Source organism: Marmota marmota, unplaced genomic scaffold, assembly GCF_001458135.2.
Source record: "Marmota marmota marmota unplaced genomic scaffold, marMar, whole genome shotgun sequence".
NCBI classification, from domain to species: Eukaryota; Metazoa; Chordata; class Mammalia; order Rodentia; family Sciuridae; genus Marmota; species Marmota marmota.
In genome coordinates, this window is record NW_026000196.1 from 4,618,409 (window position 1) to 4,639,159 (window position 20,751).

General features: G+C 49.7%; 1 protein-coding gene across 3 annotated transcripts; it reads left to right on the forward strand.

Annotated features, from left to right (window-relative positions):
- Man2a2 (mannosidase alpha class 2A member 2) lies at positions 1 to 19,526 on the forward strand. 3 transcript variants are annotated; one of them, XM_015493043.2, is made up of 24 exons: positions 1 to 179; positions 427 to 628; positions 1,445 to 1,594; positions 2,215 to 2,472; positions 2,544 to 2,688; positions 2,813 to 2,984; positions 3,380 to 3,507; positions 3,735 to 3,908; positions 4,286 to 4,472; positions 6,782 to 6,959; positions 7,194 to 7,396; positions 7,547 to 7,729; positions 7,854 to 7,968; positions 8,170 to 8,237; positions 8,404 to 8,569; positions 9,215 to 9,451; positions 10,166 to 10,288; positions 10,563 to 10,677; positions 10,968 to 11,101; positions 11,301 to 11,442; positions 13,231 to 13,364; positions 15,712 to 15,906; positions 16,057 to 16,167; positions 16,865 to 19,526. In XM_015493043.2, the coding sequence occupies exons 3-24, from the start codon at positions 1,463 to 1,465 to the stop codon at positions 17,015 to 17,017; spliced, it is 3,453 nt and encodes a 1,150-aa protein (XP_015348529.1). In that variant the 5' UTR covers positions 1 to 179; positions 427 to 628; positions 1,445 to 1,462; the 3' UTR covers positions 17,018 to 19,526. The 3 variants fall into 3 exon arrangements, with proteins under 3 accessions (XP_015348529.1, XP_048646181.1, XP_048646183.1); XM_048790224.1 differs by lacking the exon at positions 427 to 628 and having other exon boundaries at positions 7 to 179; XM_048790226.1 differs by lacking the exons at positions 15,712 to 15,906; positions 16,057 to 16,167; positions 16,865 to 19,526 and adding an exon at positions 13,700 to 13,825 and having other exon boundaries at positions 7 to 179.
- Positions 19,527 to 20,751: the final 1,225 nt, after the last annotated feature.

The following is a 20,751-nucleotide window of genomic DNA, read 5'->3' on the forward strand; positions in this document are numbered from 1 at the left end:
ACCGGAGCGCGCTGGCGGCCTTGGCCCCCACGGGAGCGCGGCTGCGGCGCTTGAAACCGTGGGCGGGAGTCCGCCTTTCGCCTGCGTCTCTGCCTGAGCGGGATCGCCTTCCCCAGGGATGTGAGGGATCGCGGCTTGGCCGGCGGGGTCCCGAGCGCCGCGGAGGCCAGCTGCAGACGGTAATGGGCCGAGCGGATGCGGGGGAGGGTTCCAATTGATTCGGCCTCAGCCGGGCTTGGACGACTAGAGCGCTAAGAGACCGCGCTGCGCTGAGAGGTCGGTCCGGGCGGAAGGCCCGGCCCAAGCAGCTGACGTTCCGGTCTCCTGCGCGGGCAGAGTCCGGGAGGCCCGGGAGGGGGCTGGGCGCGCTGAAGAAGACCCGGCGGCAGGTGCTAGCCCTCCTGTGATCCAACTCTCTTCCTCCAGCTCCACCCACTTTGGCCTGGACCTTGACTCCAGGGGCTAAAAATAATTGCCCAGAGGCTCCTGAGAGGAATCAGATCGCGCTAAGTAGGGCACAACGCAGAGGCAACAGAGCTCCTTTGCCCCAGGGCGCCCGGAGAAGTCTCGGGAGCGTGGTCCCGCCCACGCCCGAGTGGGCAGCTAGAGCCCTCCCTCCGCCTGCCAGGCAAGTAGGGGCCAGCCGCGGTGGCAGCTGTTCCGGTCCTCAGAAGTTGTCCCACAGCCTAGCTGCTATGCCTCTCCCTACCCAGGGGACTTTCAGCATCTTGCTGGCTTCCCAGGGATCCCGTACAGCTTCTATAAGCCAGGACTGAAAGTTTTGCACTACAGGAATTAATACTAACGGAAAGAACAGAGAGGACTAGCTTTATGTTGGAAACAGAAGCATCATCTTTTCTATAAAGAAATTCATTCACTATTTTTACTGAGGATCTGTGCGAAAGACTGTTTTGGCTAAGTGGCAGTCTGACCCAAGAGGATTGGTGGAAAGGCTTTTCTGCCTCTTGGCCTCTGGCTATACCTTTAAATCAGAGACCAGTTTATTCCTTAGAAAGGAGAAGCACAAGGCCAAGGAACCTGTACAGGCTCCACCTGTGGGCAGGCCCCAGGGGAAAGCTGATTGCAATTAGGAATTTGTGTAGTGAAATGTGGGGCTAGAGGTGGGACTCTGTTTTCTTGAACCTATTTTACATCATCAGCTGAGAGGTGGCATCATCCTACCTTAGGGGTAGAGCTGTTTCCAGGACCAGACAGGACCAGTCCCAGATGTGCTGCTTGTGCTTTTGGAATCTGAAGCAAGAGAATAAAATCAGGGTTGGGTCAGGATACTTAACTAATGTTGGGATCTTGTGCTTAGGAGTTAGCTTTTTACTGGAGCCAGGTAAATAGGTGTTCCTTGGGAACAGCCCTTGGGAACTATTTGGTGGGAAGATACCAAAGGGATTTTACATGCCAGAGCTACAAATGGTGTCTCTCCTGCTAGGGGTGTGTGGAGGCCAGTATGAAGCTGAAAAAGCAGGTGACAGTGTGTGGGGCTGCTATCTTCTGCGTGGCAGTCTTTTCGCTGTACCTCATGCTGGACAGAGTACAGCATGATCCCACCCGACACCAGAATGGTGGGAACTTCCCACGGGTGAGTAAGCCTGGTTGCTAATCTCTTCATATACAAATCACCTGAGTTCAGGTTGTCACCTGGACTGGAGAGTTATGTCAGCCCAGGACAGGAACATTACTTTTCAATAGGCAAGTTTTTGTTTTGTTTTCGTTTTTGTTTTATGCTGGAGATTGAACCTAAGGCCTTGTGCTTGCTAAACATGCACACTTATCACTTAGCTACATCCCAGCCCCAATAGGAAGCAAAAAATAGTGATGACAAAAAGAATGAAGAAAAAAAAATAAAGTGTCCTCCTGAATTTTTGGCAGACGTTGCTGATTGATTGCAGCATTTTTTCCCATTAAGTCCCAGTGCAATCCTCAGCTCCATGCTCCAAAAAGCAATACTGATCATTGAGCATAGGCATGTGAGAGGAAACCTTTACCATCTGTGAGCTAGAAAGTGACAGAACTTCTAACCCAAATGGATCTTAGTCCTTAGTAGAGAGGTTCCCAGAACTTTCCATCCATGTAGGCTTGCAGTCTAGCTTTGATTGAGGAGAGTGGGCTCATAGTCAGGCCTCAGGTGGTAGACACTAAGCAGAGACCTTCCCTATGGCATAAGGAGCTGTGGGTGATTGTTTTTTGCTTTTCTGGCAGAGCCAAATTTCTGTGCTGCAGAATCGCATTGAGCAGCTGGAGCAGCTGTTGGAGGAGAACCATGAAATTATCAGCCACATCAAGGACTCTGTGCTGGAGCTGACAGCCAATGCAGAAGGCCCACCTGCTCTGCTGCCCTACCACACAGCCAATGGATCCTGGGTGGTGCCCCCGGAGCCCCGGCCCAGCTTCTTCTCCATCTCCCCCCAGGATTGCCAGTTTGCTTTGGAGGACCGGGGCCAGAAGCCAGAGCTACAGGTAAGAATCAGAGCTGGCAGGGACTTGCAGTGACCACAGATGGGACACTGAACTGCCTTCCTGCCTGGCAGATGCTAACTGTGTCAGAAGAGTTGCCATTTGACAATGTGGAGGGCGGCGTTTGGAGGCAAGGCTTTGACATCTCCTACAGCCCACATGACTGGGATACTGAAGACCTGCAGGTGTTTGTGGTGCCCCACTCACACAATGACCCAGGTGAAGGTCTAGTAGGCATAGAAGAGGGGGTGTGGAGTGGGCTTTCTCATGGCAAACGTAAGGAAGGGGCAGATGGCATCATTGAAGAAGGTGGTATCCTCAGGAGACTCTGTTGGCTCCCCAGGCTGGATCAAGACCTTTGACAAGTACTACACAGAGCAGACCCAACACATCCTCAACAGCATGGTATCCAAGCTACAGGAGGACTCCCGGCGGCGCTTCCTCTGGGCAGAAGTCTCCTTCTTTGCCAAGTGGTGGGACAACATCAATGCCCAAAAGAGAGCAGCAGTCCGAAGGCCAGTAGCAGTTAGGGAGGCGTTGGAGGGCCTGAGCTGAATGGCTAGGTCTCGTCTCATACTGTGGGTGCTGAGGTGGCAAGAAGAGACACAGGGAGCTGGAGCAGAAATGAGGAACAACGGTTTGAGGGCCACTAGTGTTAGATATCAGAGTTGTCTGAGTATAAGTGAAGAAGAAACATGGGGCCTTCCCCCAAAAGTCCCAAGATAAGCAGGGCCAGGACAACATGGGGTTGGACTGGAGGGAAAGGAGGGCAAGTGTGTGTTCTCTTAGTCTTGGATTTGAGTGAACCAGCCTAGTAGGGCCAGAACATGCAGGCACTAGCATCATCTTCTGGTTGGCAGGACTGGGCAAGCATCCCCACCCCATGCTAAGTATGCATCTTTACCTTCAGGCTGGTGGGAAATGGGCAGCTAGAGATTGCAACAGGAGGCTGGGTGATGCCAGATGAGGCCAACTCCCATTACTTTGCATTGATTGACCAGCTCATTGAGGGACACCAGTGGCTGGAGAGAAACCTTGGTAAGTCCAGGCCCAGAAGTGGGGTTCTGACCCCATAGCTTGGCCCAGAGTGCTGTGACATGCTGTAAGGCACAGGGATTGTCAGGGGGTAGTTCTTCTCAAGGTTAACATGGGCCTGTCCATATGGCATCTTCTCCCTGCAAGGCAAGAGCTGAGATCTTAGGACCTGGGAGCCCAGAGGCCAGGCCCTGAGGTGTTCAGAGCCTCTGGTTACATACCCTACCTAGGTGCAACCCCACGCTCTGGCTGGGCAGTGGACCCATTTGGACACAGCTCCACCATGCCTTACCTGCTGCGCCGTGCTAACCTGACCAGCATGTTGATCCAGAGGGTACATTATGCCATTAAGAAGCACTTTGCTGCCACCCACAGCTTGGAGTTCATGTGGAGACAGACTTGGGGTAAGGCCAGGTAGGGTAGAGGGGGTCCAAGCAGCATAGACTTCCCTGGGGGGAAGATCAGGGATGTCAGAAATAAGACTCCACTTCTCAGGGAAGACTGGCAGAAGCTATCTCTCCTTTAAGCTAGGGGAGGGTCACATTGACCTGTGGCTTCTACAGGGCTGCTGTCTGTGCAAGGACTTCCCCTACAGGACCTGTGGGCCCTGGAGCCCCACATATCCTGTCCCCTGTCCTGTATGTCGTGTACAGCCTAAATCCAGTTGGACCCTCCTGTCAGGCGACCTTTAGCTTATGCAGATCCATGCCTTCCTGGAGTCCCTATGCCCAATTCCTGAGGCTGTTTGCCATTGGTTGACCACGTGATGTGTCTTCTGCAGACTCGGATTCCAGCACAGACATCTTTTGCCACATGATGCCCTTCTACAGCTATGATGTCCCTCATACCTGTGGCCCAGATCCCAAGATCTGCTGCCAGTTTGATTTCAAACGCCTGCCCGGTGGACGCATCAACTGCCCTTGGAAAGTGCCACCCCGGGCCATCACAGAGGCCAATGTGGCAGAAAGGTATCTGTTTCCAGCTCTGGCCTGGGCATGGGGTTAGCATTTTTGCTCCGTAGAGGAGTCAGGAGACCTGGCCATGCTCTGCTGAGTCCGGGGACTGCATGGTGCAGGTGGTATCTGGAAAATGGAGTATGGGCTCAGAGTGGGTTCAGGCCTGCAGCATTTGCAGTGGTGGCTGTGAAGTCTTCCTAGAAAACTAGAATGTGCTAAGGAACTGCCTTTTACAGAACACTTTTATTTTCCCCAAGAAATATGTTTTCTGGTGTCCCAGCAAGCTGTCAGAGCCAGTTGACTGCCTCAGATGAATGATTATTAAATTGGTACAATTTCTTACAAACTTGAGGCAAATGTGCCTTCATTTGGCTCAGATATTCTAACTTGGCTCAAAGTCAGCCAAGATCTGTGTTCAGTGGACCTGAATTCCATTCAGATCTGTACTCAGTCCCCCTGAGGAAACAGATTTGTCCCTGTGAGAAAAGAATTGCGGACTCTCAAAGATATCACTGTGGCTGAAATCAGCACTAGGAAAGTGGCTGAAATCCACTAAGAAAGTGTTGATTAAACATGATCTAAACAGTGATTCAGTGAAAACCTTCAGAAAATAATGAGCCATTGCTGGGCGTGGTTGTACATGCCCGTAATCCCAGTGACTCAAGAAACTGATGCAGAAAGACTGAAGTTCAAGGCCAGCCTGGGCAATTGAGCAAGACCCTTGTCTCAAAAAGGGTGGGGGATATAGCTCAGTGGTAAAGTGCCCCTGGATTCCACTAAAAAAAAAAAACAACACCAGAATATAAAAAATTTGAAGATTGTGGGAGTAGCTTAGTGGTAGCATTTGTGAGGGCCTGGGTTGGAGTCCCAGCATCACAAAAAAACAAAAAACAAAAAAAAACAAGAATATAACAAGTTGAACTGGTTTTTATGTTGCAATGCTGTGATTTCTATGATGTACAAGAGATGAGGCCTATGACCAAAGGAGAAAGAAAATGGTCTTTTGTTTCCAGGAATCTAAATGCTGATTGCTGGCAGGAATATAGGTCTATTAAGTAGGTGTGGTTTTTCCTAAAGCAGCAGTGACAATCTGTGTTTCTGACCCCAGTTCACAGAGAACAGGCCAGGAGACAAAACCACATTTCTTCCTTTGAAGGGCTTGCTAAGCTGATAAATCAGGGGTAGTTGGTCTTTGAGGAGTCCTTTCTTTAAGAACCAAATAGAACAGAAAAAGCTGGTCTTGTCCTGTTAAGTTAGATTAGTGACTGCTAGGACTGTGATATCCATAACATGTCATTTAACAGGTTGGTCTGAAAACAGAAAGGATTTTCCAATGATATGCTATGGGGCACTATTTTTCTATTGATTTTAACCATACTATGGATGAAAAAACACACGCAAATGTTTGTATATGGTTCCTCCCATGTGCCAGGCACTATTTGAAATGCTTGCTTAAATATTAATTCATTCAATTAATTTTAATTCTCATAACATCATGGGGGTTAATGACATCAGTGTCAGTAATGATACTGATGTTTTCCTCATTTTTCCAGAAACTGAAGCCCTAAGAGGTTAAGTTACTTGCCTAAGGTCACTCAGCTAGCAAAATCTGGCTCCAGAGTCTGGGTTCTTCACCATAGTACTGTGCTGCATTGTTCACTGGAGCTTCAGAACTGGGATTCCCAAAAGACAGATAGGGTTTAACAGGTAGAAATGTAGGATTCCATCTTAGCTTCAGAAGACAGAACATGTGAGTTCAGGTAAAGGAAAAAAACCTACATACATAGAACTATGGAAACTGACCATCAACATGGTGATAGTGAAGTTTTCTGCACACTGCTCTCTGGGGTCCTGACCTGGCTGAAGAGGGTGGTTCTGCCTTCCTCTGGTGGGTCTGCCCTCTGTGGACCTCCATATGAGGTGCTGGGCCCTGACTCAGGTCACTGGCCAGAGAACTGCTGGTGAGCAGATTCTAAATTGTTCTCCAGGAACCAAATTGACAGCTCGAGGGGCATGAGCACATCTTTGATGTATCTGAAGGATAATCGTGGGGAAGGACTGATTTGTCTTGTGTCACAGGGCGTAAGTGGAATCAGGGAATTGAAGCCATCAACTGCAGCCTAGGATAAGAACTCTTCTGTTCTCAGAAATGTCCCAGAGAACACTGGGACTGGGCTTCCTGTCTCAGGAAGTGTCTATCTGCAGGCTGAACAACAACTCCATAGTGGTGTTTCAAAGTGGGCTGACTCTTGAGGTGACTCTGCTTGGAGATCTCTTAGCCCTGAGACTTCATATGGAACCTGTGTCCTTTCCTGCTTCAGGGCAGCCCTGCTCCTAGACCAGTACAGGAAGAAGTCTCGGCTCTTCCGAAGCAATGTCCTCTTGGTGCCACTGGGCGATGACTTCCGATATGACAAGCCCCAGGAATGGGATGCCCAGTTCTTCAACTACCAGCGGCTCTTTGACTTCCTCAACAGCAAGCCTGAACTCCACGTGCAGGTGTGGGGTGGTGCATTGCTGAGGGAGGGGGGCTTTCCTCTGACTATCCCCGTTAGCTACTCCAAAGCAAGGGTTCCCCTTTTATGTCAAAATTCACTTCTTGCTCCCCAGCTTTTATTTTAGGTCCAGAAGGTATGCCCTCTGCTGAGGTGGACCTCCACAGCTGCAGCACTGGTGACCAGAATTCCAGGAGGCTCTGGAACTCATGAGAGCTCATTTTTTGGGTTCCCACAGGCCCAGTTTGGCACCCTCTCTGACTATTTTGACGCTCTATACAAGAGGACAGGCGTGGAACCAGGGGCCCGGCCCCCAGGGTTTCCTGTGCTAAGCGGGGATTTCTTCTCCTACGCGGACCGTGAGGACCATTACTGGACAGGCTATTATACTTCCAGACCTTTCTACAAGAGTCTGGACCGAGTCCTAGAAGCCCACCTTCGGTGAGACCCCACTCCCTTGCAGGCTGGGGGAGTAGAGTTGGCTTGGCAAGAGGCCAAGGCTTAAGAGAAGTGTTGGGAAAGGAAAGGGAATGAATGTGGATGGCCCCTCAGAGTGGAGTGGGCAGGCAGCTGACTCTTCTCTCGGACTAGGGGGGCAGAGATTCTGTACAGCCTGGCTGTGGCCCACGCCCGCCGCTCTGGACTAGCCAGCCGGTACCCACTGTCTGACTTCACCCTCCTGACGGAAGCTCGGCGCACACTGGGGCTCTTTCAGCACCATGATGCCATCACTGGAACTGCCAAGGAGGCAGTGGTGGTGGACTATGGTGTCAGGTAGGAGCTGTCTCCTCTCACCCACCCACCCACCATCCCAAGAAGAGGATGTGCAGGGTGGTCAGCGGGCAGGCTGCCTCCCTTTGGTCATCTCCTCCCTGTCTCCTCTCCTACCCTGCCACAGGCTCCTGCGCTCCCTCATTGGCCTGAAGCAGGTTATCATCAATGCAGCTCATTATCTGGTGCTAGGGGACAAGGATACCTACCAATTTGACCCTGAGGCACCCTTCCTCCAAATGGTGAGCCCCCTCCTGGATCTGCATGGACCCTCCAGCATGCGGGGGTGCCATCCCAACAACTATCATTTCGGGTGTGTTACTCTTTCTTCCTTTCCTGTCTGGGGGTGAGATTTCTGTGTCCTGGATAGTGGGTGGTCCACGTCCAGGACAGGCTGGCCAAGCCCCTTGATGTTTTTTCCCTGTTTACCCACTTAATTCCAGGATGACACCCGCTTAAATCATGATGCCCTGCCAGAGCGTACAGTGATCCAGCTGGATTCCTCACCCAGGTGAGCCAGATCAGGCCAGGGGCCGAGGGGCAAAGCCACTCCCTGGCTTCCAGTGCCTTTCCACCTCTGTACTTGCTGACCCACTGCAGGGTTCTGTCCTGGCTGCTGTTCCTGCCATGCTGCTGGTGGCAACAGCCCCTTGGCTCAGCCCACCCTCTACCCACAGGTTTGTGGTGCTGTTCAACCCACTGGAACAGGAGCGGCTCAGTGTGGTGTCCCTGCTGGTCAACTCACCCCGTGTGCGTGTTCTTTCAGAGGAGGGTCAGCCCCTGGCTGTGCAGATCAGTGCACACTGGAGATCTGCCACAGACATGGTCCCCGATGTCTACCAGGTAAGGCAGGAGCTTGGCAGGTGGGCCCTTGCTTTGGCCCCCTCTGCTAATCAGTATCCTCTTGCCAGGGCCTTACCCTCCCATGGACATCTAGTTCCTGCCTCTCTGCTGTGCCTTTCTCACTTCTCAGGCTGGGGATGGGTGTCTGGGAGAGGGCTTGTCCAGAGGATTAGTCACTCTTAGGATTTGATTCTGTCCTTGAAAGGAAAGTGAAGGATGATATGGTAATAATAAAAATGGCCTCTTCATTCATCCATTAATTCAGCAAATATTTATCTATGTATCTGTCTGTTTATTTATGAGTCTTGCTCTGTTGCCCTGGCTGGTCTTGAATTCCTGGGCTCAAGTGATCTGCCTGCCTCTGTCTCCCAAGTGCTGGGATGACAGGCATGTGTCACAGCACAACAGATATTTGTTGAAGGCTTAATGTGTGGTTACCACTTTATAGTTTTTAAGTATCATTTGAGACTGATTAAGTCTGACAAGAAGGAGTATTTTCAGAGAAGGGGATAGGGCTCCTGCAGGGTAGTTGCTTGCTCAGACTATTAGGAAGCAAATGTCCCAGTACCCCAGAATTCCCCTTCCTGGATCTGGAATTGATCCTTGGCCATGGCCTATGCCTCCTCACCCTTCCTGTGCTCACAGGTATCTGTGCCCATCCGTCTGCCAGCCCTGGGCCTGGGTGTGCTGCAGCTACAGCTGGGCCTGGATGGGCACCGCACACTGCCCTCCTCTGTGCGAGTCTACTTGCATGGCCGGCAGCTCTCTGTGAGCAGGCATGATGCATTTCCTCTCCATGTCATTGACTCAGGATCCAGTGACTTTGCCCTCAGCAACCACTACATGCAGGTCTGGTTCTCAGGCCTTACTGGGCTCCCAAAGGTAAAGGGCCAGGGGTGGTGGGAAAGGGTGTGCATGCCAGTGGGGTTGGGCAGAGCTGCTTTCCTACCCCAAGTGCTGCTGCCACCTGACAGTGACTTGGGCATGGGCCATCTTTGCTCCAAGCTGACAACATGAGGAAGCTAGGTATGTTAGCCTTTTGTTACTGTGACAAATACCTGAGATAGCTGGGGACATAGCTCAGTGCTAGAGCACCTGCCTAGCATGCACGAGATCCTGGGTTTGATCTCCAGCACCACAAAATGAAAAACAAAAAAGGAAAAAAAATATGCACAAGTATCTGAGGTAATCAACTTACAAAGCAAAAAGGTTTACTTTGGCTTGTGGTTCTAGGACAGTTCAAAGGAGTGGAACCACTGCTTTTTGGGCCTATGGTGAGGCAGCAACATCAGGTGGGGAGCTTAGAGCAGAGCTGTTCACTCATGGCTCTGAGTGAGTGAACTCACTCTCCCCCTTAAGGGCATGCCTCTAGTGACCTAAAATCTCCCACTAGACCCTACTTCTTAAAGCTTCTGCTTCCCTCCAGTAGCCCCACAACAGAGAACAAGCCTTTAATACACAGACCTTTGAGAGACACTTAAGATCCAAACTTGTAGCACTGGGCTTGGCTCCGTGGGGAAATTAGTCCGTGCCCTCCAGGGGGCAGGCCTGACATGCTGGTGTGGGGCCAGGGGTCAGGGCTGTGTTTTTTGGCAGAGCATACGAAGGGTGGATGAGGAGCAGGACCAGCAGATGAACATGGAATTCCTCATCTATGGCACTCGTACATCCAAGGACAAGAGTGGAGCCTACCTCTTCCTGCCTGACGGCGAGGCCAAGGTACCTGAGAGTTGTCTCACAAAACCCGGCAGGCCTTGGTATTTTTCACTATCAGGGAGGGCCAGAAGAGGGGTACAGGCATCCCTCAGGATGATCACTTCATGCAGGAAGACTTGTCTTCGATGCCTGGAGGAGGTTGGTGGGTTGGGCAGCTCAGTCCCGGGGTGGTTAGGCCAGACCCTGATGAGATGAGACATCTCGCCCAACCCTGGGCTGCCAACTCCTGCTTTTCTTTCCACACTGTGGGCTCAGTGGCCACCTGCTCTTTCTCCAGCCCTATTCCCCCAAGGACCCCCCTGTGCTGCGTGTCACCGAAGGCCCTTTCTACTCAGAGGTGGTTGCCTACTATGAGCATGTTCACCAGGTGGTCCGGCTTTATAACCTGCCTGGTGAGTCCTGCGAACAAGGAAGGGTGGGAAAGGAAGTGTGGGCTCCCTGGGCTCATGTGCTACTCCTCCTGCCCCTCCTTTGTTTACACATCTGCTCCCAACAGGTGTTTCACATAAGACGGGTATGTTTAATTCTCTTAGAGAAAAGGTCATTCAAAAATGCCCTGGGAATTGCTTGGTGGGGGTTGGGCAGAGCCTCTCCCCAGCTCAGCTTTGATTTCCTGGCCCAGGCTCTCATCCATGGCCTATCCTCACTCCTCTTGATGCCCTCCCCTTTTTCCCTGTGCCAGGGGTAGAGGGGCTGTCTCTGGATGTGTCATCCGTGGTGGACATCCGGGACTATGTCAACAAGGAGCTGGCCCTGCGCATCCACACAGATATTGACAGCCAGGGAACCTTCTTCACAGACCTCAATGGCTTTCAGGTGATTCCTGGGCTGGAGCCCTAATCAGAGTAGACCTGGACTGTGCTTTTGGCCTCCGTCACAGGACATGGGGGGTGGTCTACCCTGATGTAAAAGAAGAAACTGGAAGTGAGAGTAATCAGGGACACCTTCAGACTGGGGATGCCTTAAGACCCAAGAGTCCCTAGATGCCCTTGACCTGCTGGCCTTGGCCCCACAGGTGCAGCCCCGGAGGTATCTAAAGAAGCTGCCCCTGCAGGCTAACTTCTACCCCATGCCAGTTATGGCCTACATCCAGGATGCACAGAAGCGCCTCACACTACACACTGCTCAGGCCTTGGGCGTCTCCAGCCTCAGGGATGGTGAGTGGAGAATAGGAGCTCTGCAGAGGGTGTGAGGCAGGGAGGAGCAGCTCATCACACCCTTGAGGGTCTCCACTCTGTAGGCCTCTCTCAGTGTCTTTCTTGTCTGCATCACCTCTGTGCTTGCAGGAGGGATGAGCCATCCTCAGCTTCTGTCACTCGTCAAGAGCTGGCCATAGGAGGAAAGCAGGCATTGCTCTCTCCTCTCTTGGAGGAGGCAGCTGGGTGGCCGTTGAGTGGCAGGTGTCCTGTTAGGTCCCCTCAAGAAGCATCAGGTTATTAAATGGTGACTCTCTAATGAGATGTGTGACCCTTATTCTGGCCAGAGATGAGATTATGGATAGTTAAAAAGCATACTTGATGTTAATAGTGAAATATTTAGAAAAGGAGAAAAATTTGTCTCGTTCTAATGACCTGCTAAAGGTCAATAGAAGAAAAGATGACACTTTAAAGAATCAAAGCTGGACCCTGAGTTTCATCCTCAGCATTGAAAAAACAAAACCAAAAAAACCAAGGCATGAAGCGCACTGGTGTGGAATCAGAGCTGGCCACTGATCATGCTGGGTGAGCTCCAGGTGGCTCCCATAGCCTCAGGGGAAAATTAAATTTGGCCCTTGAAGTCTTCTATGGGACAGAGCCTTTGTGAAGGCTGAATTGATGTGGGTTCAAGGCTGTGTGTGTGGGCGTGGTGGAAGGGTGGGGCCTTCTTCCCCTAGGAGCGAGTGTGGCTACACTGCCCTCTGCCCCAGCTGCTCCACCTCATGATTCCTGACTACAGCTCAGTGTTCTTGCTTGATTATCTCCTTCTGCCCTGCTGGGTTTGTTGTGTTAAGAAATGATTGTTTTCTATCCAAAGGATTCATTTTAGGGTTTCGAGATGACTTTCTGTGATTGCTCATGGTAAAAAGACTACAGAAGTCAGAGTCAGGGCTGTGGAAGTGAAAGGGAAGCAGGGCCATCTCTGTGTGAGAAGCTGGTGTGGCCTTCCCTCAGGAGAGCTGAGGGAAGCCTGCTCCGTGTTGCATGCCTATAATCCCAGCATTTTGGGAGTCTGAGGCAGAAGGATGGCAAGTTTCAGGCCAGCCTGGGCAACTTAACAAGACTTAACATAAGTAAAAAAAATGGGCTGGGCTCAGTGATAAAGTACCCTTGGGTTTAATCCCTAGTGCTACCAAAAAAAAAAAAAGTTGAGGTGGTCATCTGCCATCTCTTTGCCCCAAGACAGCCTAGAGGCCCCATTGAGCCTGTCTGATCTACCTCTGCATGAGGAGCACTGGACCTACACAGACTCTGTACAACCCAGCTTCTGACAGACAAGGCTGTTAGGACCAAGTCTGGCCTGCTGGGCCTTCTAGCTGTTCTCATGTAGAGCAAGGGTAGGAGAACAGGTTTTGGTCACAACAGAACTGCCCAGTCTGAGAAACCAGCCCCCAATGAGGGAATCTGCAGCCACACTACAGATGGTGTTGCTCTGTTTTCTGTTTGTTTTTTTCATGTGGCCAGTCTTAATAGGGTTTCCTGCTTGGGTCCCCTGAGCCTAGGTCCGACTCCTGACTCACAGAGTGAGCGGCCAGGGTCAGCCTGTCCCTTTTGGGGCCTGTTATTTCTTCATCTGTAGAACAAGGACACAGGACCAGCCCCACATTCAGCTCCCTCCTAGTTTGTGAATGACTCAGCTTCTTGTCTGCCTCACTGGGTTTAGGGCCTGGGGCTGGGATTCTTGTCTTAGGCCAGTGTCTGCTTAGGGATTGGGATGGCAGTCTGTGGACTCACTGTGAACTTCCCCAGGCCAGCTGGAGGTGATCTTAGACCGTCGGCTAATGCAGGATGACAACCGGGGACTAGGTCAAGGGCTCAAGGACAACAAGAGAACCTGCAACCGCTTCCGCCTCCTGTTAGAACGTCGAACCGTGGGCAGTGAGGTAAAATCTGATCCCAGTGCCCAGGGAGTCAGAGCAAGCTCGTTCTTATGGGTGGCCCTGGGGTTCTGGCCAAGGATTTGAGCATAGGTGGAGGAGGGCAAGGGATAGACAGAGAGGGCTTAATTCCTGGGTTGTGGCGGGTGACTTTCTGTCATTTTGTGATCCATCTCATGCAACCTGGCACCTCCTCTTCTGGCTGCATCCTGTTTCCTAAGTTCCCTTCATGTTCATTTGCCACCTTCCTCTGTGATCCTTCTTCCCTCCCCTCGCCCCAACATTTTCTAACCTTCTGCTCCAACCCTGCTCATAATCATGGCTTTCTTTGCCCCCACCAGCCAGGCTATTTCTCCAAACTGGCAGCCATGTTTAGGGACTTGATCTTTCACAGCAGCAGGAGCAGTGACCAAGAGGTAAGGGACAGCGATGGGACTAGAGAACTAGTATGAGCAAGCCGTCACTGTAGCTGGAGCCTGCTGTCTAGTGTCACATGTCTGGGGCTCAGTCACTCCTTAATCACATGGATACTGAGCCCCTGCTATGCTGTAGGACCTGAGGGGGCCATCAGTGCATATGATGCTGCTGACTTTTAGCAATTTCCCTGTGAGTAGGGGTAGAGTCAACTCTGAGTGTAAAAGTACAGAGTAGAAATGGATGTGTCCCGCTGGTCCTGAAGACATCAAGGACAATTTTCTTGGAGGATGTGTCTTCCAAGAGCGGCTTTGATAAATGGGGTTATGATATAAACACATGAGCTGGGCACAGTGGCACACTTGTGTAATCCTAGTGACTCAGGAGGCTGAGGCAGGAGAATCTCAAATTTGAGGCCAGTCTCAGGAACTTAGCAAGCTTTCTCAAAAATGACTGGGTACCAGGCGTGGTGGCACATGCCTGTAATCCCAGCATCTTGAGAGGCTGAGACTGGAGTGTTGCAAGTTCAAAGTCAGCCTTAAAAATTTAGTGAGACCCTAACCAACTTGGCGAGACCCTGTATCAAAATAAAAAAAATAAGGGCTGGGATATGGCTCAGTTGGTAGGGTGCTTGCCTTGCATGCACAATGCCCTGGGTTCAATCCCCAGCACCACATACAAAAATAAATAAGTAAAAACTAAAAAATCAAAACCTAGGGGCACTGGATCACTGTAATTCAGTGATCCAGTGCCCCTAGGTTCAATCCCCAGTATCAAAGCACAAACACACACACCCCAGGGAATGGGTGGAAGGCAAGAAAGAATATGAGTGGGAGCTGCACTGTCCATTATGGTAGCTACCAGCCACATGTGGCTATGCAAATAAAATGAAATTAAAAATTCAGTTTTTCATTCATACTGGCAACATTTCAAATCGTTAGTGGTCCCAAGTTGGCTAAGTGCAGTTACAGTACATTTTCATTATTACAGAAAGCTCTGTGGGCAAGTGCTGGGATATAGCATTGTGGGATAGTAGGGGCAGACTGCAGAGTCCATGAATGTCTGGCCAAATAATCTGGACACCAAGGAAAGACCTGAGCAGGGAGGGACACTACATGGACTCTACTCATCATATCATTCCAACAGCAAGGAGCCGGTGGCTTTGTGTGTAGGAAGACAGGCATGAGTAAGAATTTGAAGGTTGTTCAAATAGGAAGTGTTGGTGGGTTGAACTTGAACCAGGCCATGGGTGGGAGAAAGGAATTGGGGTAGCTAACGGTATACTGCAGAGGCGGAATGGAGGAGGGTTTGGTAACCACCTGTCCCTGGAGATCAAAGTAGAGGGAAGTGAGATTCTGGGCAACTAGGAGAGTAGTAATAGGGACAGAAATCAGAACACAGAAAAGCAGCAGCTTTGAGGGAAAGTTCCACATAGATCCATGAGTGTGACATGTCGGGGAGCTATCTTAAGGAGTCGTCTTCAGTTGGCAGAGCCATGGGGGACCATTGTCCTGGGCATCAAGCTGGCACAGTGGGTATGGTGTGTTATTGGAGACCACAGGATGGCTCAGAACACTTTGTCCATCCAAGGCCCATCCTCCATGGTGAAGTGTCTTCATTCCCCACCTGCACTGAGGATCTCTGATGGGAGGTGTCACTGATGAATGTTGCTCATGATATATTTTGGAGTAATAATAAAATAATAATAAAACGTAGGGAAGAAGTGGCCTGTAAAATAGCCCTCTGAGTTGGGTATTATGGAAAGTAGTTACAATGAAGAGTTAAAGGTGCAGGATCTGGAGCCAGGCAGTGCCTGCATCCAGACAACACCAGGAAAGCTCCTGCCAAAGGAACTGGCCTGGTGTACTGTTACTCTGCCTCACCTTTACCTATTTGCCTGGCTTTGCTCCCTCATTCATATCTCCGGTCCATCTTGCAGGTCCAAGAAGGCCGCTCTACCAGCTACCCATCCCTCCTCAGCCACCTGACCTCCATGTACCTGAATACCCCTGTGCTTGCCCTGCCCGTAGCCAAGAGGCAGCTCCCAGGCTCCAGTCTGCACTCATTTCATCCTCTGGCTTCCGCACTGCCCTGTGACTTCCACTTGCTCAACCTACGTACGCTTCCAGGCGAGGTGAGTGTCCCTTTGGGCTCAGAATCTCCAGGACCAAATTCTGGTCCCTCTCACTCCCTGTTCCCAGCACTTGCCTTTTGGGCAGGGTATTGCTGCCTTTCTGAATTCTGCAGAGCCCTGCCAGTCATTGTCTTTCCTCCTGTTGTCCAGGAAGATAACTTGCCCTCAGCAGACACTGCATTTATCTTACACCGCAAGGGTTTTGACTGCAGCCTTGAGGCCAAGAACTTGGGCTTCAACTGTACCACAAGCCAGGGCAAGGTGAGTGGGCCCCAGGGATGGAAGGTGAAACACCTGATGTGGGGAGGCAGGGAAGCTGAGGCACTGGGAATATAAGAGCAAGAGCTTATGGGGAGAGGACTGGGGTTGGACAGCAGGATGAAAGAAGAAAGTGTCACTCATTTCAAGGCTTTCCATAGAGAAAGGAGGAAGCCATTGACACATGTTTTCAGTAACTGAGGCCTTGGTAGGGGCAGCTCCAGACATGGCATGGAGCTAGAGAACTTCTGTTCCCTGAGGAACAGGGACGTAACACCAGGCATGTAAAACTAAATCCATGATGCTGGTCCTTTGTGAGCTGTATTTGTGGTTTCAGTTGGCATTAAATGCCCTCATATGCCAGACTCTTTGCAAGCCACTGGTGATTTAGGAGATTAGTCACTGTCCTCAAAGTGGTTGCATCTCAGTGAAATGGTTCCCACCCTGAGATCCACAGATGGGCTTTGGGGTTGAGCAAATCTCAGTGAGCCCTGGAGGTTGGATACCAATGTATATATGTATGAAGCCTTGTTGCTTTTTTTTTTTGAAGTGCTGAAACTAGGGTTTTGCACATGGTGGGCAAGTACTCTAATACTGAGTTACTCTGTCAGATTGCTAAAGAGTTAACACTAGTGATGTAGATGACAAGTGTTTCTGTTTAGGAGTATCTAGCACAGCCCGGTGTCTTCTCTCTCCACAGGTAGCCCTAGGTAGCCTTTTCCATGGCCTGGATGTGGGATTCCTACAGCCAACCTCCTTGACACTATTGTACCCTCTAGCCTCACCCTCCAACAGCACTGACATCTATCTGGAACCCATGGAGATCGCCACCTTTCGCCTCCGCTTGGGTTAAGGCTTCTTGTGGCCTGAAGAAAAAGCTCATCCACAAAGACTGCCTCTTAACACTGAGAATGGGTTGGACAAGCCACACTGGGTATCCCATCCAATCTGCCTCTAAAACCTGACAGACTGGGCTCTCCCCTCATCTTGTTTATTGTTGCTTCTGTATTTAGGGCAATGCCCAGTGGTGGGCAGGTAGGGCAGATGCTGGTGAGATGAGGGAGAGGAAGCCATTGGTCGGGGTTGATGGTACCAGACTCTGCTCTGGGTTGAGTGGCCACATGCTTGGGCACAAGCTCAAGTACCCATCCTTTTCCCAAAGTGGGATGTGGGAGGAGTGGGGACAGACAGGAGGTCAGGGAAGCTAAGTGGGTAAGGCCCAGTGTCGGGTGACTACAGATGAGAGCTTACTCTAGGGGAATCCTGTGGTGAAGAAGAGACCATGTATCCTGGTATAAGGAGCAGGATCAGTGGGAAGAGAAGGATGGGGACCCACAGTTAGCGGTGGGGTGGAGGAGTAGAAGGAATCACAGTTTCTCCTAAGGGCCTGAAGGCTTTTCTGCTTTCTGTGATGGCTCTACCCTAAATGCCACTGGGCCTGCACATCCTGGTGGGGGCTGCAGGATGGCAGGAAGGACTCACTAGAGACTTATGGCCAGAGGGCATAGAACATTTCAGATACCAAAACCCCCATCTCAAATTGGGCAGTTTGTCTGTGTGTTGATTAATGGGATTGGTGGCTGGGGCTTAGCGGGGGTTCTCCACCCTACCTGACTCTGGTTTGTTCCCTTTACTCTCTGCACTACTGCCCCCAAGAACTTTCTATCATGAGGGGTTTGGTCCTGGAAAGAAAGTGAAACCTCCAAGACCCTCCATGCTTGGGCAACTTGAGACGACTTTCGGTGCCATGCCTAGCAGGCCTCGAAGCCTCACCTTTGGCCCATCCTTTTACAGTATTCAATTCTTGACACAGGGGATGAGGGATATGTAGACTAAATTAGGAAGTGGTAGGACTGCTCATGAGTCTTCATTTCAGCTTCAAATAATAGAGAAAAATTTATAATAGTCTCTATAGATGCTGAAGAGATATTTGATAAAATTTAAAATCCCCCCCCCCTAGGGCTGGGGATGTGGCTTCGTGAGTAGAGTGTTTGCCTAGCAAGCATGAGGCTCTGGGTTTGATCCCCAGCACCACAAAAATAAAATCCACCCCTTCTTAAAATTCTAAGAAAGAAACTTACTAATCTAGAAAAGGTCCATGTCAGAAACAGTTAATGGCACTCTGAAGAGTCAAACACCATAAGCATTCCCAATGAGGGTAAGAAACTAGCCAGGGGTGCTGTGGTTTAGCAGTGTCTGGCATTACTTACCCCTGCAACAAGTCAAGTGAAGGAGGTAAGGAAGGGTTATAATTGCCATCATCTATAGACCCTAAAGCAGCCTGCCTATGAAATCCAGCAGAATTGGCTGAAGACCTAGGAAGTGCATTCTGTAAATTGAGCCAGTACTAAACATGTTCCTGTAAAGATTTTGGTTCTCCCTAAATCGGCTCAATTCAATGTAATTCCAATGAGATTGGATACTTTTTGAAATTCAGTAGCTTCTGAAGTTCATTTGGAAGAGTAAAGGCATGAGAATATCAAGGTATCTCCGAATGGCGATGAGTCCAGTGATGGTGCTGAGGTGGGTAAAAGGCACTTGTCCTACCAGATTTCCCAAAGGACTCTGGCTAGCATGAATTTAATTAGTATAACAGACTGGGTCAGACAGATGGGACAGTATGGAGAATCCAGAAACAGTCCTGGGTACATAGGGATTTAGTATATGGTAAATTTTTTTTTTTTTTAAATGGGAGTATTTTAAATGGGGGAAAAGATGGATTATTTAATAAATAATACTTTGAGATGACCTATTAGAGTAAGATCTCTACCTCAGTTTCCACAAAAATTAGTTTGAGAGGGGGAAAAAAACAAAATAAGAAAATATATTTTTATAACTGATGTAGGAAGGTCTTTTGAAAACATGAAACCAAAAAGAAAAACATCTTACCAGACACACAAAATTGAGTTTCTGTGCTATGAGAAACATCAGGTTGAAATATAAATGTCAGATGTGGGAGAAAATATTTGTGGTGTAGTAAAAATCAGTATGATTAGAAAATTTGCTTTAGGGTCCTCAAAGTCACTGGGGGCCTGCCAGGAGCCATCTGAAATCTCAAAGAGTGACAAGGCCAAGTTTTTGTGGGTTTGCCAGAATCTTTGTGCCAATGTCAGGCCATAGCTCGTGGAATCCTGTCCATAACCTGATGGAAGAACTAAGGTAACAAATGTGAAGTGCTTAGCATAGTGCCTCGTACACAGAAGAGCTCCACGAATAGGAGTTATAACCATATTGGTAAAGGTTGCTAAGCAATTACGGCAAGTGTTATTTGCTAGTATATGATTTGTAATGAAATGATAGGAGAGAATCTGTGAACCCCTAGGAAATTAGCAGAATAAAGGATATTATCTTTGGAGGTCTTAGATGTGCAGTGAAATTATTTGTCTTGACAGGTTATACACTAGCCTTTTAAAATAGTAAGGCAGCATTGTTCAAGATATGGTCCAGAGCCTGGCATGGTGACACATGCCTGTAATTCCAGCAGTCGAGTCTGAGGCAGGAGAATTCCAAGTTTGAGGCCAGCCCCAGCAATTTGTCTCTAAACAAAAATGGCCAGGGATCTAGCTCAGTGGTAAAGCCCTCCTGGGTTCAATGTCCAAAAAAAAAAAAAGTGGTTCAGGGATCATCAGAGTTCCTAGTTGGAAGTATGGGTTTCTGTCTTATCCTAAATAGGGATTCTCCTTTGGTCTGGGTGTTGCAATGATGTCTGGAGCAGAGCCACAGCTGTCCTAAGTCTGATGCTGCAACAGTAGCAAGAAACAAAAGCCTGTTTTAGTGCATAGGGTACAACCTTTGAACCTGTCTGGGAGCAAGAGACCACACCAAAGAATGTTATTGTTGATAGAGGGATACTGGTGATTAAAAACCCAGGGGTGCTATGCCACTGAGCTACATGCCAAACCTTTTTATTTTTGAGTTGAGGTCTCACTAAATTGCCCAACCAGGCCTCAGTGAGGTGCTGAGCCAGTGGGATTGTAGGCATACACCATTGTACCAGGCTAGAATTTGCATTTTGAATAAGCATCCAGTTGATTCTTGAGAGCACAAGATTTGTAAATGGGCCTACTGTTTTGTTTTTTAATTTTTTAGTTGTAAGTGGGATACAATGTGTTTCATTTTTATGTGGTGCTGAGGATTGAACCCAGTGCCTCACACATGATAGGTGGGCGCTCTACCACTACCACAACCCCAGCCCTAGGCCTACTGTTTTAAAGCAAGCAAAAACCCTTAATCATGGAGCTCCAGCACTGAGGCTTACGGTTTTAATCAAACCTAGAACCAGAAGTAACTTCACCCAGAAGTAAGATTTGATTGCTTTCTGCAACCTTTCATCTACTTAGAACCACACATTTCTTTTGAAGTGGAAAGAGTTGTATGTCTAGTTGGAAGCATGGAAAGAAAGGCAGGCACAGGCAAAGAGCTGGGTCTTTCCATGCAGAAAGAACCAGGCCCAGTGTTCAGATGTGGCTTGCATAGGGCATGATTGTAACCTTGAACACCTGTGCAGATAACATCTTTAGCCCGAACTTGACCTGCCTGATGTGATTGTGGTCAGCAAAAGGAAATAGCACTGGAGTCGTGGGTCAT

Bases quoted from the DNA above. Each gene is read 5' to 3' on its own strand.
- Man2a2 (XM_015493043.2), top strand. From the start codon at position 1,463: ATGAAGCTGAAAAAGCAGGTGACAGTGTGTGGGGCTGCTATCTTCTGC. The intron at 6,960-7,193 runs GTGTGGGGTGGT...GGGTTCCCACAG, and splicing joins AGCCTGAACTCCACGTGCAG to GCCCAGTTTGGCACCCTCTC. The intron at 7,730-7,853 runs GTAGGAGCTGTC...ACCCTGCCACAG, and splicing joins GTGGTGGACTATGGTGTCAG to GCTCCTGCGCTCCCTCATTG.